Raw genomic sequence first — 12,151 nt, forward strand, 5'->3', positions numbered from 1 at the left:
ACTAGGAACTATAAAGAGAGTGAAGTTTCTACCCGAACACTAGAGGCGTGGGGAAGCTAGCGCGGTCACATTGGCTAACCGCTAGCGTAACAATCCATGATAACTGCCAATGGCGTACAAACACAAATACACCACATTGTAAATTATATACGAAAATGTACTCGAGGAAGTTTGGGCGTCTAATGCTGGGACTAGTTCACACACGTCCAGAAGTAAACGTGAAGAATGTGGTGCAGCTGAAGAGGAGTCCTTCATTCAGCTGGACCTCAGTGTGTAAACACTGCACACAGCTGTTGCAGAGCCAGAGGAGGAGTGTGGATGTCCATCACAATGCCCCAAACTGTCTGATCAGGTAGGGTTTAGATTATCATTATAAATGATATATTATATTAGAGGACCACTTGTGTGGATGTCCATCACAATGCCCCAAACTGTCTGATCAGGTAGGGTTTAGATTATCATTATAAATTATATATTATATTAGAGGACCACTTGTGTGGATGTCCATCACAATGCCCCAAACTGTCTGATCAGGTAGGGTTTAGATTATCATTATAAATGATATATTATATTAGAGGACCACTTGTGTGGATGTCCATCACAATGCCCCAACCTGTCTGATCAGGTAGGGTTTAGATTATCATTATAAATGATATATTATATTGGAGGACTACGTTGTGTGGATGTCCATCACAATGCCCCAACCTGTTTGATCAGGTTGGCAGTTGTGTAAAGTACATTTACTCAAGTACTGTACAATTTTGAGGTATTTTATACTTTACTGGAGTATTTCCAATTTCCAATACTTTGACTTCTACTCCACTACATCTCGGAGGCAAATATTGTACTTTTACCTTAGTTACTAGTTACTTTGCAGATGTAAATTATTATATTATAAAACATACATTAACCACTAGCCCTATTTTATACATAGGGTATTTGAAAATAGCCGATCTACAAGCTCACAACGCGATGCAACACGTTGTGAGCTTGTAGATCTGCTATTTTCAAACATTTTAGTACTTCTACTTTTGGTACTCTAAGTATATTTTGATGCCAATACTTTTGTTATACTTTTACTTAAGTAAAATCAGCAATATGACTATAGAAATACTCCTAGTAAAAGGCCTGTATTCAAAATGTACTTGAGTAAAAGTACAAAAGTATTGGCATAAAAATGTACCTAAAGTGCCACAAGTAAAAGCACTCATTGTGCAGAATGTCCCAATTCACAAGTTTTCAAATGTATACAAATCTTTTGTAGATTGGCTATTTTCAAATGACCGAAATGTATATAGGGCTGAAGTGCTTAATGTATGTTTTGTAATAATAATCAAAATCTACAAAGTAACTTGTAACTAAAGTTTTCAAATAATTGTATAGTGGAGTAAAAGTACAATATTTGCCTCTGAGATGTAGTGGAAAAAGTACTGAACATTGGAAATACTAGTAAAAATACCTCAACTTGTACTTAAGTAAATGTACTTAGCCACTTTCCACCACTGCCCTTATTGATCAAGCAGGGGAAATTGAGTAAAATGTACTGACATCATGCCACATATAGTCCAGGGGCCAAGTCCAACACAACACTGTTATTTTCACAAATTGGTACCACCTGAGGTGGCCGTAAAGTTTTTGTATTTTTGTATTCCTACATGTCTCTAGTTTATATTTTGGTATGATACATCTTCCAATTCAGTAGCTTAATGGCAGTTATCACTACCTACAGGCTAATGTATCCGGTAGGAGACACAAAGTAGAATCTTTGTGTCTCCTACCGGAAATACACCCGGGCATCAAATTATTGCGACAAAAAAACAAATATATCCATGTATTCAAGGCTTCATGGGGTGTGCAATTGATAACTTCTCAGATTTTTGGTGTTTGCAAAAAGACTGCTTTCCATAAGCTTGTAAAAGTTGACCCTCCTTCGGTCTAGTGCGGTCATAGCTGAATGGGTAGAGAGTCCCCCTGGGAAACGTAAAGGAGGAGTTCACCCAAAAAATGATTTATTTTCTATCAATTGCACACCCCATGAAGCCTTGAATACATGGATATATTTGTTTTTTTGTCGCAATAATTTGATGCCCGGGTGTATTTCCGGTAGGAGACACAAAGATTCTACTTTGTGTCTCCTACCAGATACATTAGCCGGTTTAGAGTGATTACTGTCATTAAGCTACTGAATTGGAAGATGTATCATACCAAAATATAAACTAGAGACATGTAGGAATACGAAAATACCAAAAATGTACGGCCACCTTAGGTGGTACCAAAATCTGGCTTGGCCCCAGGACTAATAACCATTTAATGGTTCTGTCAATCAATGAATCGAACTACCTTTAGACTCAGTCAGACCCATTTAAAAACATGCAACAAAAAACAACACATCAATAAGAAAAAGAAAACGACAACAACCTCGATGTAGGATTTGCTATTTTTTTCTAAAATCTTACAAAATAAAATATTTGAAAAATGGTCTTAAGTAACGTAAAGTACTTTTGTCAGACTTACATTTACTTTGTCAAACTTTGTTGTAGAAATATTAGACCTTAATTCCAAATATAATTTTTTTTAACATTTTGAACCAAATAGCCAATTTTACATCAAGGTGCCCACCCTTCCTTAGTGCCCACTAACACAGGCTTTGTTTTACTGTGAATCGTTAATATTTCCCTTTATTTATAATTAATTATATCGTTTATCTTCTCAGTGTTCGATCAGCCTCCCAAACCACAGTCGACCCCAATGAGCTGAAGAGGTTCCAGTCACTAGCCAGCAAGTGGTGGGATGACCGAGGAGAATTTGCTGCTCTGCATGCCATGAATGACTTGAGAGTGCCTTTTATACGGTGTGTGTGTGTGTATTTATATACTATATCCAGTATTATGTTTTGTTTTAAAGCAATATGTTTATTTCAATCAGCTACTGTCAGCAAAATTGATGAACTATCAGGTTGATGTTCTCAAGAAATGTCCAGAAGGGGAGTGAACCTTTTGATAATTACGAGGCCAAAAACATGCCAAGGAAGTAAGAAAAAAAAGAAAACTATACCAGCATTTTCTACACTTGAACACATTCCCAACCAATAAGCAAGTGAATTCTCACCACAAACGGCACTATTTATGTACTGTATGTGCTGTACATCATGTGCATGTTTTGGGGGATAACATTTTGATTGATAAGATCTGCAATTTGACGATCATTGCATTACCCGTGTATGTAGAGAGCCGGGCGTTGCTCTCCCCGTCCCCCTCTGTTGTCTCCGAGAAGATGATGATGAGTCCTTATAGTGGCAGTGTGACATCTACTGCCACTGTAGGTTGATACGACTCTGCCCCCGGGCTGTGTTTAAATGAGACAATGTGACAACACTGGCCCCTTGTTGCTGCTTTATCATATTTCGTTAGAACTGCTTGTAGTGTACCTTTTTAAATCTCTTGCTCTATTTTTATTTAAACGTCATTCAGACTAGATTGAGTAGTTAGTTTCAATGATTCATGAAATGAAGAATGGTGTGGTGCAGGGGTCTTCAACAGGGGGTCTGGGACCCCTAGGGGGTCCTCAGAGTTACTACAGGGGGTCCGCCAAATCTTTGTGTGATATGATTCTTTTTCTTTTTTACATAAACCATCTGAACTAGTGATGCGCGGGTCGGGTTATTTGATGACCACGGAACCCAACCCGCCTCAACCCGCCCCGCGAACCCATATATAAATCTATGGCTCAACCCGCCCCGCGACCCGCGTTTTTTTTTTTATTCTGTAAAATCATGGTTAGAAAATAATCCCCAAGTGTATTCAAACTGTTTTATTGTTATTATTCTTATTCTTATTAGGAATAAAGACAAAACAAGAGCATGTGATTTTTTTTTGTTTTTTTTGCGTGTGAGAGCGGCTGACCCGCTCACCCGCATCCCGCATAATTGCCTCCGAAATTCTAACTCGACCCACCCGCGCCGCGGGTTGACCCGTGGGTCCCGCGGATTACGGGTCAACCCGCGCATCACTAATCTGAACCCTAGCATCCCTTTTCTGAGGACAACTTTAGCCAAAAATAGCCGATCTACAAGCTCACAACGCTTCGCGCTGCGAGGCGTTGTGAGCTTGTAGATCGGCTATTTTTGGCAAAGAGATATAGGTGTAGAGGGAAACAAGAGCAGACCAAGTAAAACAAAAAGTTTCATCTGAAACACAATTTTATACAATATAGAAGGGGTTCCTGCTTCATTGCTCTCTCAGCTAGGGGGTCCTTGGCCTGAAAAACGTTGAAGACCCCTGGTGTTGTGGATTGTTACCGGGGGACATGCCATTACACACAAGTTTTGGGGCAGCAGTAGTCAATCAGTCAGTCTTGGACAATCTGCCTCTGAACTTTGCTGCCTGAGCTCACTGCTTGTGCCAACGTTATGGCACCACAGCTGGACTTTAATGAGGGACATACTGTATAAAGACAGACAGATCTCTGCCTGTTATGTGTGCCTTGTGCCTGAGGGAGACAGCTGTCTGATAGCTTGGGAAGGGAGTGAAAAAAAGGAGAGAGGCGGTGGAGAGATAAACAAATGGGCTAAAAGAGGTTATTGGCAGCTAGCCTATACCTTCTCTAGAGGAGAATTGATGTTGAGCATTGCTTAGGACGATAGTGACTTGGTTGTGACAGTGAAAGGTGGGGAAGTTGGGATTCTCTGGGGGAACCAACCAACACCATTCTTATCCCCATGTTTTTTATACATACATTTATCCCACGATTTTGTAACCCGTTTTTTCACCCAGTGCCAATTGCCTATTGCGCTACTCTCCCTCTGCCAGCCTAGGGAGAGCCCAGAACGTATGCCCCATGTCCAGGCATACGTTTTAATTTAAAGGGTCTACACCATGAATTTTAACTTTTTCTTCATTTTTGTGTGTTTTTGGTCTCCCCCACCTCTCTTCTGTTCCAACAAATACCCGACTTCGAGCATGCAGGCTTTCATAGGCTATCTGTGGTTTTCATGTAAATTGGTCTGAAAACAGTCCGTCAGATTTGTTCCCCCACCCTACGTCACGTCTGGGAACAATTCCTCCCGTTTTTCAGTTCTAACCAAAAAAAAAAAATCCAAAAAAAAAAAAAATTTTTTTTTTTCATTTTCATTTTTTTATAAATTTTTTCTTATTTTTTTTTTTTACTTTTTCCACACAGAACCAGGACATGACATGCATACAAACTGGCTCAATAGCGCCCCGTGCCAAACAGGACAATGTGGTATTGCAGGTGAAAGTGCTTTATAAGCCAGAGAGAAGTTAGTTGGAATGAGTATATCTGAGGCTTGATTTAGGCTCAAACCTTTTGAAAAACGCTTGAGGGACATAAACAATATGATATCAAATATTATTATTATTTTTTAAATTCATGGTGTAGCTCCTTTAAGATTGCATTCCCTGTCCCATGCCTGCATTATATCCTAAAATGTGTGAATGGTGCGACGGTGCCATGGAAGGAGGCCTTAAATATGACTTCTGTCTTGTCCATGTGCTCAGGGACAATCTGATGAATGTGCATGATGGAGGGCAGCCAGGAAAACCCCTCGCAGGAGTCAGGATACTGGATGTTGGCTGCGGAGGTGGCCTGCTCACAGAGGTAATTGTGTGTGTGTGTGTGTGTGTGTGTGTGTGTGTGTGTGTGTGTGTGTGTGTGTGTGTGTGTGTGTGTGTGTGTGTGTGTGTGTGTGTGTGTGTGTGTGTGTGTGTGTGTGTGTGTGTGTGTGCGTGTGCGTGTCCTTGAAATTAAATATACAATAGGCCAGTTGTGAATCTCATGGACATCAGCCTTGTTTGACTCACCCGTCATGAGTTTCCAATTGTTTGAATTGCTGCTGTTCAAATCAGATGTCCGTTGTCCCTTGCACAATAGTAATCTAACAGTGTAAATGTCAGCTGAAGTCACGTTGTGTCTTCACTGTCTTGTGGATTTGGCTGGTCGTGGTTTGGTGGAGAAGACGGGTCAGGTGGTTTACAGTTGTTTATCCGTTTGTAGGGTTTGATAGGTAGACTGAAGAGGACAGGGCTCTTGTCCTGGCCTTCATTTGAAGTGAACACATACCAGCAGTCTGGTGCGATCCGAGTAGACAAAATCAGGTCTTATACGAGATGTCTCCTTTGCACACACTGGCACATTTATACATGCACACAGACAGCGTGTGCCCAAAACGCATATACACAGAGATTCTTTTCTCTCTGTCTCTGTCTCTCTCATTCTCAGACGCACGCACGCACGCACGCACGCACACAGTGTCGGTGAGCATTTGAATTATGTGTCTTTCAAAATACTGCGCCTATGACTATTCCCCTCAGAAGAAATCAACTGTGGGAGAATGGAGATTCGCCTCTAGGCGACAAACCAACTCTCCACACACAAACACGTGCATGCAAGCGCGCACACACACGTGTGTGTTTTGCTGTGTGTTCACAGCACTTCTCCAGCAGAGGGCACTGAATTTCACAAGCCAGCTGTTGTTAATTTGCTATACCAGTTTATGTACAATACATCTGCGCTAATTGGTTGTCAGGTCTCTTTCTGTCTCCCTCTGTATCAGTTATCACGTCCAGTAATCAATTCTTTATATTAGGGGCTGCACAATATGCAGTATTGTTTCAGCATGAACATCGCAATGTACAATATAATAGTGAAATTACAAGGGGTGCAACTTAGCTCACACATTTACTTTTTGATAGAAAACAAAAAATAGAAAGGTTTGCATTTTCATGACTAATCTGAAAGTAAAAACAGTACAGATCATCTGATAAACACCTTTTTGTTACTTTTTGGTAACTGGCCTTACAGTCATGTTGAGTCTACCAGAGTATTGTTTGAACTGCCTTATTTCCTCCTCTAATAAACATGATCATTGCTAGTGATAACATATTTCCAAATTGAACTATTGTCTAGTGAAATTATTTATATCCTACAAAAAAAAAACTAATATCGCAATGTACATTTATTTCCAATATCGTTCAGCCCTACTTAATATCAACAGTGAAAACAATGCTATTTGTTCTTCTAAGAATGTCTCATCCTCTTCCCTCTCGTCCAACACCAGCCCCTGGGTCGTCTGGGAGCCCACATGTTGGGCATTGACCCGGTGGAGGACAGCATTGGCACGGCACGGCTCCACTCGGCCCGCGACCCGGACCTCCGTGACCGCGTCCAGTACCAGGCCTGCACTCTGGAGGACCTCACCGGCGAAGGGCAGGAGGATGACGAGTTTGATGCTGTGGTGGCCTCGGAGGTGGTGGAACATCTGGCCGACCTGGAAACGTTCGTCTACTGCTGCAGCCATGTGCTCAAGGTGGGTAAACGGGACCACTTTAGCTTTCACTTACTGTAAGCACCAGTGGTGGAAAAAGTACTCAAATGTTTTACTTAAGTAAAGGTATCAATACTGCAAGGTAGAAGTACTCTTAAAAAAGTACTTGAGTAAAAGTACAAAAGTATTGGTATCAAAATGTACTCAAAGTACCAAAAGTAGAAAGTACTCATTATGCAGAATATCCTATTTTCACAAGTTTTCAAATGTATTAAGTGTATACAAATCTTTTGAAAATAGCAGATCTACAAGCTCACGATGCATTGTGAGCTTGTAGATCGGCTATTTTCAAATGGCCGAAATGTATATAGTGAAGTGGTAAATGTTTTGTAATAATAATCAAAATCTACAAAGTAACTAGTAACTTAAGTGTTCAAATAAATGTAGTGGAGTAAAAGTACAATATTTGGATCCGAGATGTAGTGGAAAACCGTACATGTTTTGTTTTTATTATTTATTTTTAATTAAAATGGTGAAAATAGCCGAACTACAAGCTCGCAATGTGTCATATCGCGACATGTTGTGAGCTTGTAGATCAGCTGTTTTCAGTACTTTTGTGTGACACACTTGTATGTCGAAGTAGGGAATTAATTAGCGAAAAAACTTGAAAAGCTGAAATAAGGTATCTGCCCGACAACAACGATATGGTAACTTCATTTAGTTTTTACAGTGTGTGTGATTTTATGCAGATGCATTGCATAATTATGAGTCGTGGTGACGCTTTCCACATTATGTTTTGCCCACACTTCGCCCTCTAGAGGTGAAAGCCACACACGGTATATGTGCCCATGAACATAATCTCCTGGGTCAGTGGGTTGCAAAACAAACACTTTGAGGGGGGAATAGGGCTTCTGGTAATCTCTGCTTAATGCCACTGCTTTCAGGTCAATTGAAGATTCGATTTCCTGTCTATTTTTGGCATACTGGATGTGTAAAAACATCCTTAAAAGGACCTGGAATGTGATACAAAACTGCTCCAACGACATCTTTGCATGTCCACTTGTATGTGAAATGCTTTTGTATGAAACCCTGAATAGAACAGTTGAGTATGAGGCAGATGAACCACATAAAGGCTTCTCTCGCGCATGCAGGCTCTTTTTATGTCCGTCTGATTGCCTGAGGTGGAACTTGTGTCATTTTGCACTGAGCAGTGTGAGCAAGCTAAACACAACGTGTAAAAAGAAACTGTTGTGACTCTTGAGGGAGCGACTGATGGAAAACCATTACTACCCTTTCTATCCCAATATTGTCTATAAAATGAATGCAGTCATTTTTCCCTTTCTGCCTTTTAGTCTTAGCTTAATGTTTTTGTCTTTGCTGATGTTTTTGCCTTTTAAATACTTCTCTCCCTGGTCTCTATACTGCCTCCCCCTGGTCAGCCTGGCGCCTGATGGAGGGGAAAGGAACTGGTTGGAATAACGTGTTCCTTCCACGCGCTACGCCCTACCGGGGAAACTCCCCCCCTGTCAGGTGATAAGAAGCGGCTGGCTAGCTACTCAGGCTCTCCCCAGGCTGGCAGAGGGAGAGTAGCGCCCAGGATTACATAGGCAATTGACACTGGGTGAAAAAAATGGGTTACAAAATCGTGGGATACAAATTTAAGTAAAATAAATACTTCTCTCCTAATAAAGTTGTTTATTTTGATTTGATTTGTAAAGCGACTTTGGGTACCATGAAAAGCGCTAAATAAGTGTGATTTATTGTGTGTGTGTGTGTGTGTGTGTGTGTGTGTGTGTGTGTGTGTGTGTGTGTGTGTGTGTGTGTGTGTGTGTGTGTGTGTGTGTGTGTGTGTGTGTGTGTGTGTGTGTGTGTGTGTGTGTGTGTGTGTGTGTGTGTGTGTGTGTGCTTGCTTTCATACAGCCGGGCGGCTCGCTCTTCATCACCACCATCAATAAGACCAACCTGTCCTATGTGCTGGGTATTGTAGCAGCAGAACAGCTGCTACGCATTGTTCCCATGGGGACCCACGACTGGGAGAAGTTCATCAGCCCTGTGGAGCTGGAGCGCCTGCTGGAGTCCAGTAAGTCTGTGTTTTTTTTTTTATCACAACCCATCCTTCCTCCTCAGACCTCCTCTCCTTTTCCTCATATATACCTTTCCTACATGATTTTGTTTTCCTTCTCTATTCAAGAGCAATTCATTTTTCACAGAAACTGGTCATATTTAAAGGTTTATTGCCACACTAACTAAGATCTTTTGTTGGTACAAAACAGCAACCAAATGAAATATGATTAATACATGGAACAATTGCTTAAAATAATAAAATGAATAAAACCTGCTAAATTATTATTATTATTGCAAAATCGGCAACAGCATGAACCAAAAGGAACCAATGGTTAGGAATAGTATAGTGTCCGCTCTCTCTCATAGCCTTCCTGGGGCGACAGTCTGGGCAGGGGATCTATCCTCATTGCTGACAGAGGTAGTCAATCTTATCTTCTTTCAATCAATTTTATCACTCTTTTCTTCGGTGGTCTCCGCATTGATTTTAATACCCATCGTGGTGGGGAGTAATGGGCCTAGTTTACAGGAGATAAGTGAGTACATGGTTCCAGTTGGGTGTAAGGAACAGCATGGACTCTAGAGGTTGCTAACGGTGCTAATGGTGTTAATGGCTCTGAATATTTTCCCCGAGGGAACTGGCAGGGTAGGAGAGTTCATATATGATATTCTAGGCTTTTAGGCTGTAGTATTGTGAAAGAAACCTTGCAGTCTGTTTACTGGCACCACATGTCTCAAGTTGTCTTAAGAAAAACACTCATTGAGCTTTTCTCAGAATTGCATCTGTATGTATTTCCCATTGAAAGAAATTGGCAATTACAGGGCCAAGAAACTTGAAAGAACCAGCCTGCTATATTAAGCTTGTCTTCAATTTCCAGAGGTTGCAGAATGGGGGTCCGCTCATAATTCCCACATGCCATTATTCCGATCATTAGGTTAGTGTGAGGTTTGGGATAGATAGGGTTAGTTATAATGGGGCCAGTCGGACCAACAGGACGTCAGAATAATGGGCAGTCGGAATAATGACATGCCACCTAAAAGACAATCACCATTTACTTTGTTTTATTGAGCTCATACTGGAGGTTATTTTGACTATACCAGTTTGCTTGTTATTCTGAGGGAAATGAGTTATAATAAACTAAAGTTTAAGCTTTTAGACTTAATTCTTCTGTGACTCACATTCCTTCCGTCCCTCCCTCGCATCCATACTTTCCCTCCCACCTTCCTTCTGCCTACCCCGTTCCCTCTCCTCCTCTTCACAGACGGTTTCTCGGTGCAGTCTGTGCAGGGCATGCTCTACAACCCAGTGTCAGGAGGGTGGAGCTGGACCGACAGTACGGCAATTAACTACGCTCTGCATGCCGTCAAGCTGAGCGAGGAGCCGCAGACGGACACGTCCGAGGCAGACCGCCCCGACCCCCAACACCAAGCTGCGGCTGCCACACACCACTGACCTGAACCAGTGGAAGAATCTCTGCTTCCTAGAAGCCAGCAGTGAATAGAATTCAGCGTTGTATGAGACTTCAGTGAAAGAATGAAGACGGACCTCACACACTTACAGTAGCATTGAAAAGCTGTGAAGAAGCTGGGAAGATGAGGGGCCCTATCTTGCATGCCGCCTTACCCTTTATCCCTAAACTTTTTTGCCATTTTTTACTATTTTGAAAAACATTTTAAAATGGTTAAAATAGCCGATCTACAAGCTCACAACGTGTCGATGTAGATTGGCTAGTTTAACCATTTAAAAATGTTTTTCAAAATAGTAGAATATGGCTAATAAGTGTAGGGATAAGGGATAAGGCAAGATAAAGGCCCGTAGTGTAGTTCTTGTTAAGCTCTCCTGAGCATTATAACAGTTCTGATATTGTTGGTTTTGTCCAGGTTTGGGACGACATCCTGCTCCTTCGATGAGGAGTTGACAGGCACATGCAAGCTATTTCAGCACCATTAAGCATTGTGTTAACTGTCAAAAGGTTGATCAATGCAAGAACATATCTAAAAAGATATTGTGTTGTGTTTATGTTTTATGCTCATCAAATGTTGTGCAGCTTGCCATGTCATATCTTGTAAAATCGCTAAATTCTCTAATATGACAAGTCCTTGAAAAGAGTTTTCAAACATGAGTTCATTGTATGATTGGCTGGATTTTTTTATTCTAAGGCCTTCATATGTTATGTCCACACATTTACATGAAGACACTGGAGCTGACACTATACTGAGTTTATAATTGGTCTAATGTGGATGGATGGATGTGGATTACATAACCCAACACGTGCCTCTGACTTACTGTACATCATTACTGCCTGACATCAAAGAGACTAGTAGGTTTTGAGTTTTCCAGGGACACATGCATTTGCCTTTAGTGGCTGGATGCATGATCATTTTATTTAAATTTGTGTTGTCTAATTTAAAACATTGAATTCTTACTGAGCGAATGGTCATGTCCAACCGATTGCATGAGGAAAAGGTTGTCTCAGACTGATGGTGAAATCCCTTTTACCAGGTCTGCCACAGAAACTGGCCATAAATAGACCCAAGTATTTTAAATCCCAATAGTAATGGCAGTAAACTGCTTTAATCTATCTGAAAACATGTGCTATAGTTGTTGACTGATTCATGTCTGCAGCTGTCTAAAAGGAACTGGTCATTTCAAGGACCCCCATAACTCTTGAGTGTGCAAATGGACCCTTAGGGGTCCATTTGGTTCCATTTGTACACACTCTAGAGTTGAAGATCTTTAAGGGTCCATTTGGAACCCCCTCAAGGAACCCAGAAGGTCCATGGACCGGACCCCACTTTGAGAACCAC

General features: G+C 41.2%; 1 protein-coding gene across 1 annotated transcript; it reads left to right on the forward strand.

Annotated features, from left to right (window-relative positions):
• The first annotated feature begins 55 nt into the window (after positions 1–55).
• coq3 (coenzyme Q3 methyltransferase) lies at positions 56–11,618 on the forward strand. The gene is made up of 6 exons (XM_084053356.1): positions 56–352; positions 2,714–2,851; positions 5,517–5,616; positions 7,076–7,324; positions 9,203–9,362; positions 10,606–11,618. The coding sequence occupies exons 1-6, from the start codon at positions 156–158 to the stop codon at positions 10,794–10,796; spliced, it is 1,035 nt and encodes a 344-aa protein (XP_083909482.1). The 5' UTR covers positions 56–155; the 3' UTR covers positions 10,797–11,618.
• The last annotated feature ends 533 nt before the right edge of the window (positions 11,619–12,151 follow it).

Source organism: Gymnoscopelus microlampas (assembly GCF_963454915.1).
Source record: "Gymnoscopelus microlampas genome assembly, chromosome: 3".
NCBI lineage: Eukaryota > Metazoa > Chordata > Actinopteri > Myctophiformes > Myctophidae > Gymnoscopelus > Gymnoscopelus microlampas.

Excerpts from the sequence above, each read along its gene's own strand:
- coq3 (XM_084053356.1), top strand. The coding sequence starts at position 156 with ATGTACTCGAGGAAGTTTGGGCGTCTAATGCTGGGACTAGTTCACACA. Across the intron at positions 353-2,713 it reads GCCCCAAACTGTCTGATCAG|TGTTCGATCAGCCTCCCAAA; the intron begins GTAGGGTTTAGA and ends TTATCTTCTCAG. Across the intron at positions 5,617-7,075 it reads GAGGTGGCCTGCTCACAGAG|CCCCTGGGTCGTCTGGGAGC; the intron begins GTAATTGTGTGT and ends GTCCAACACCAG.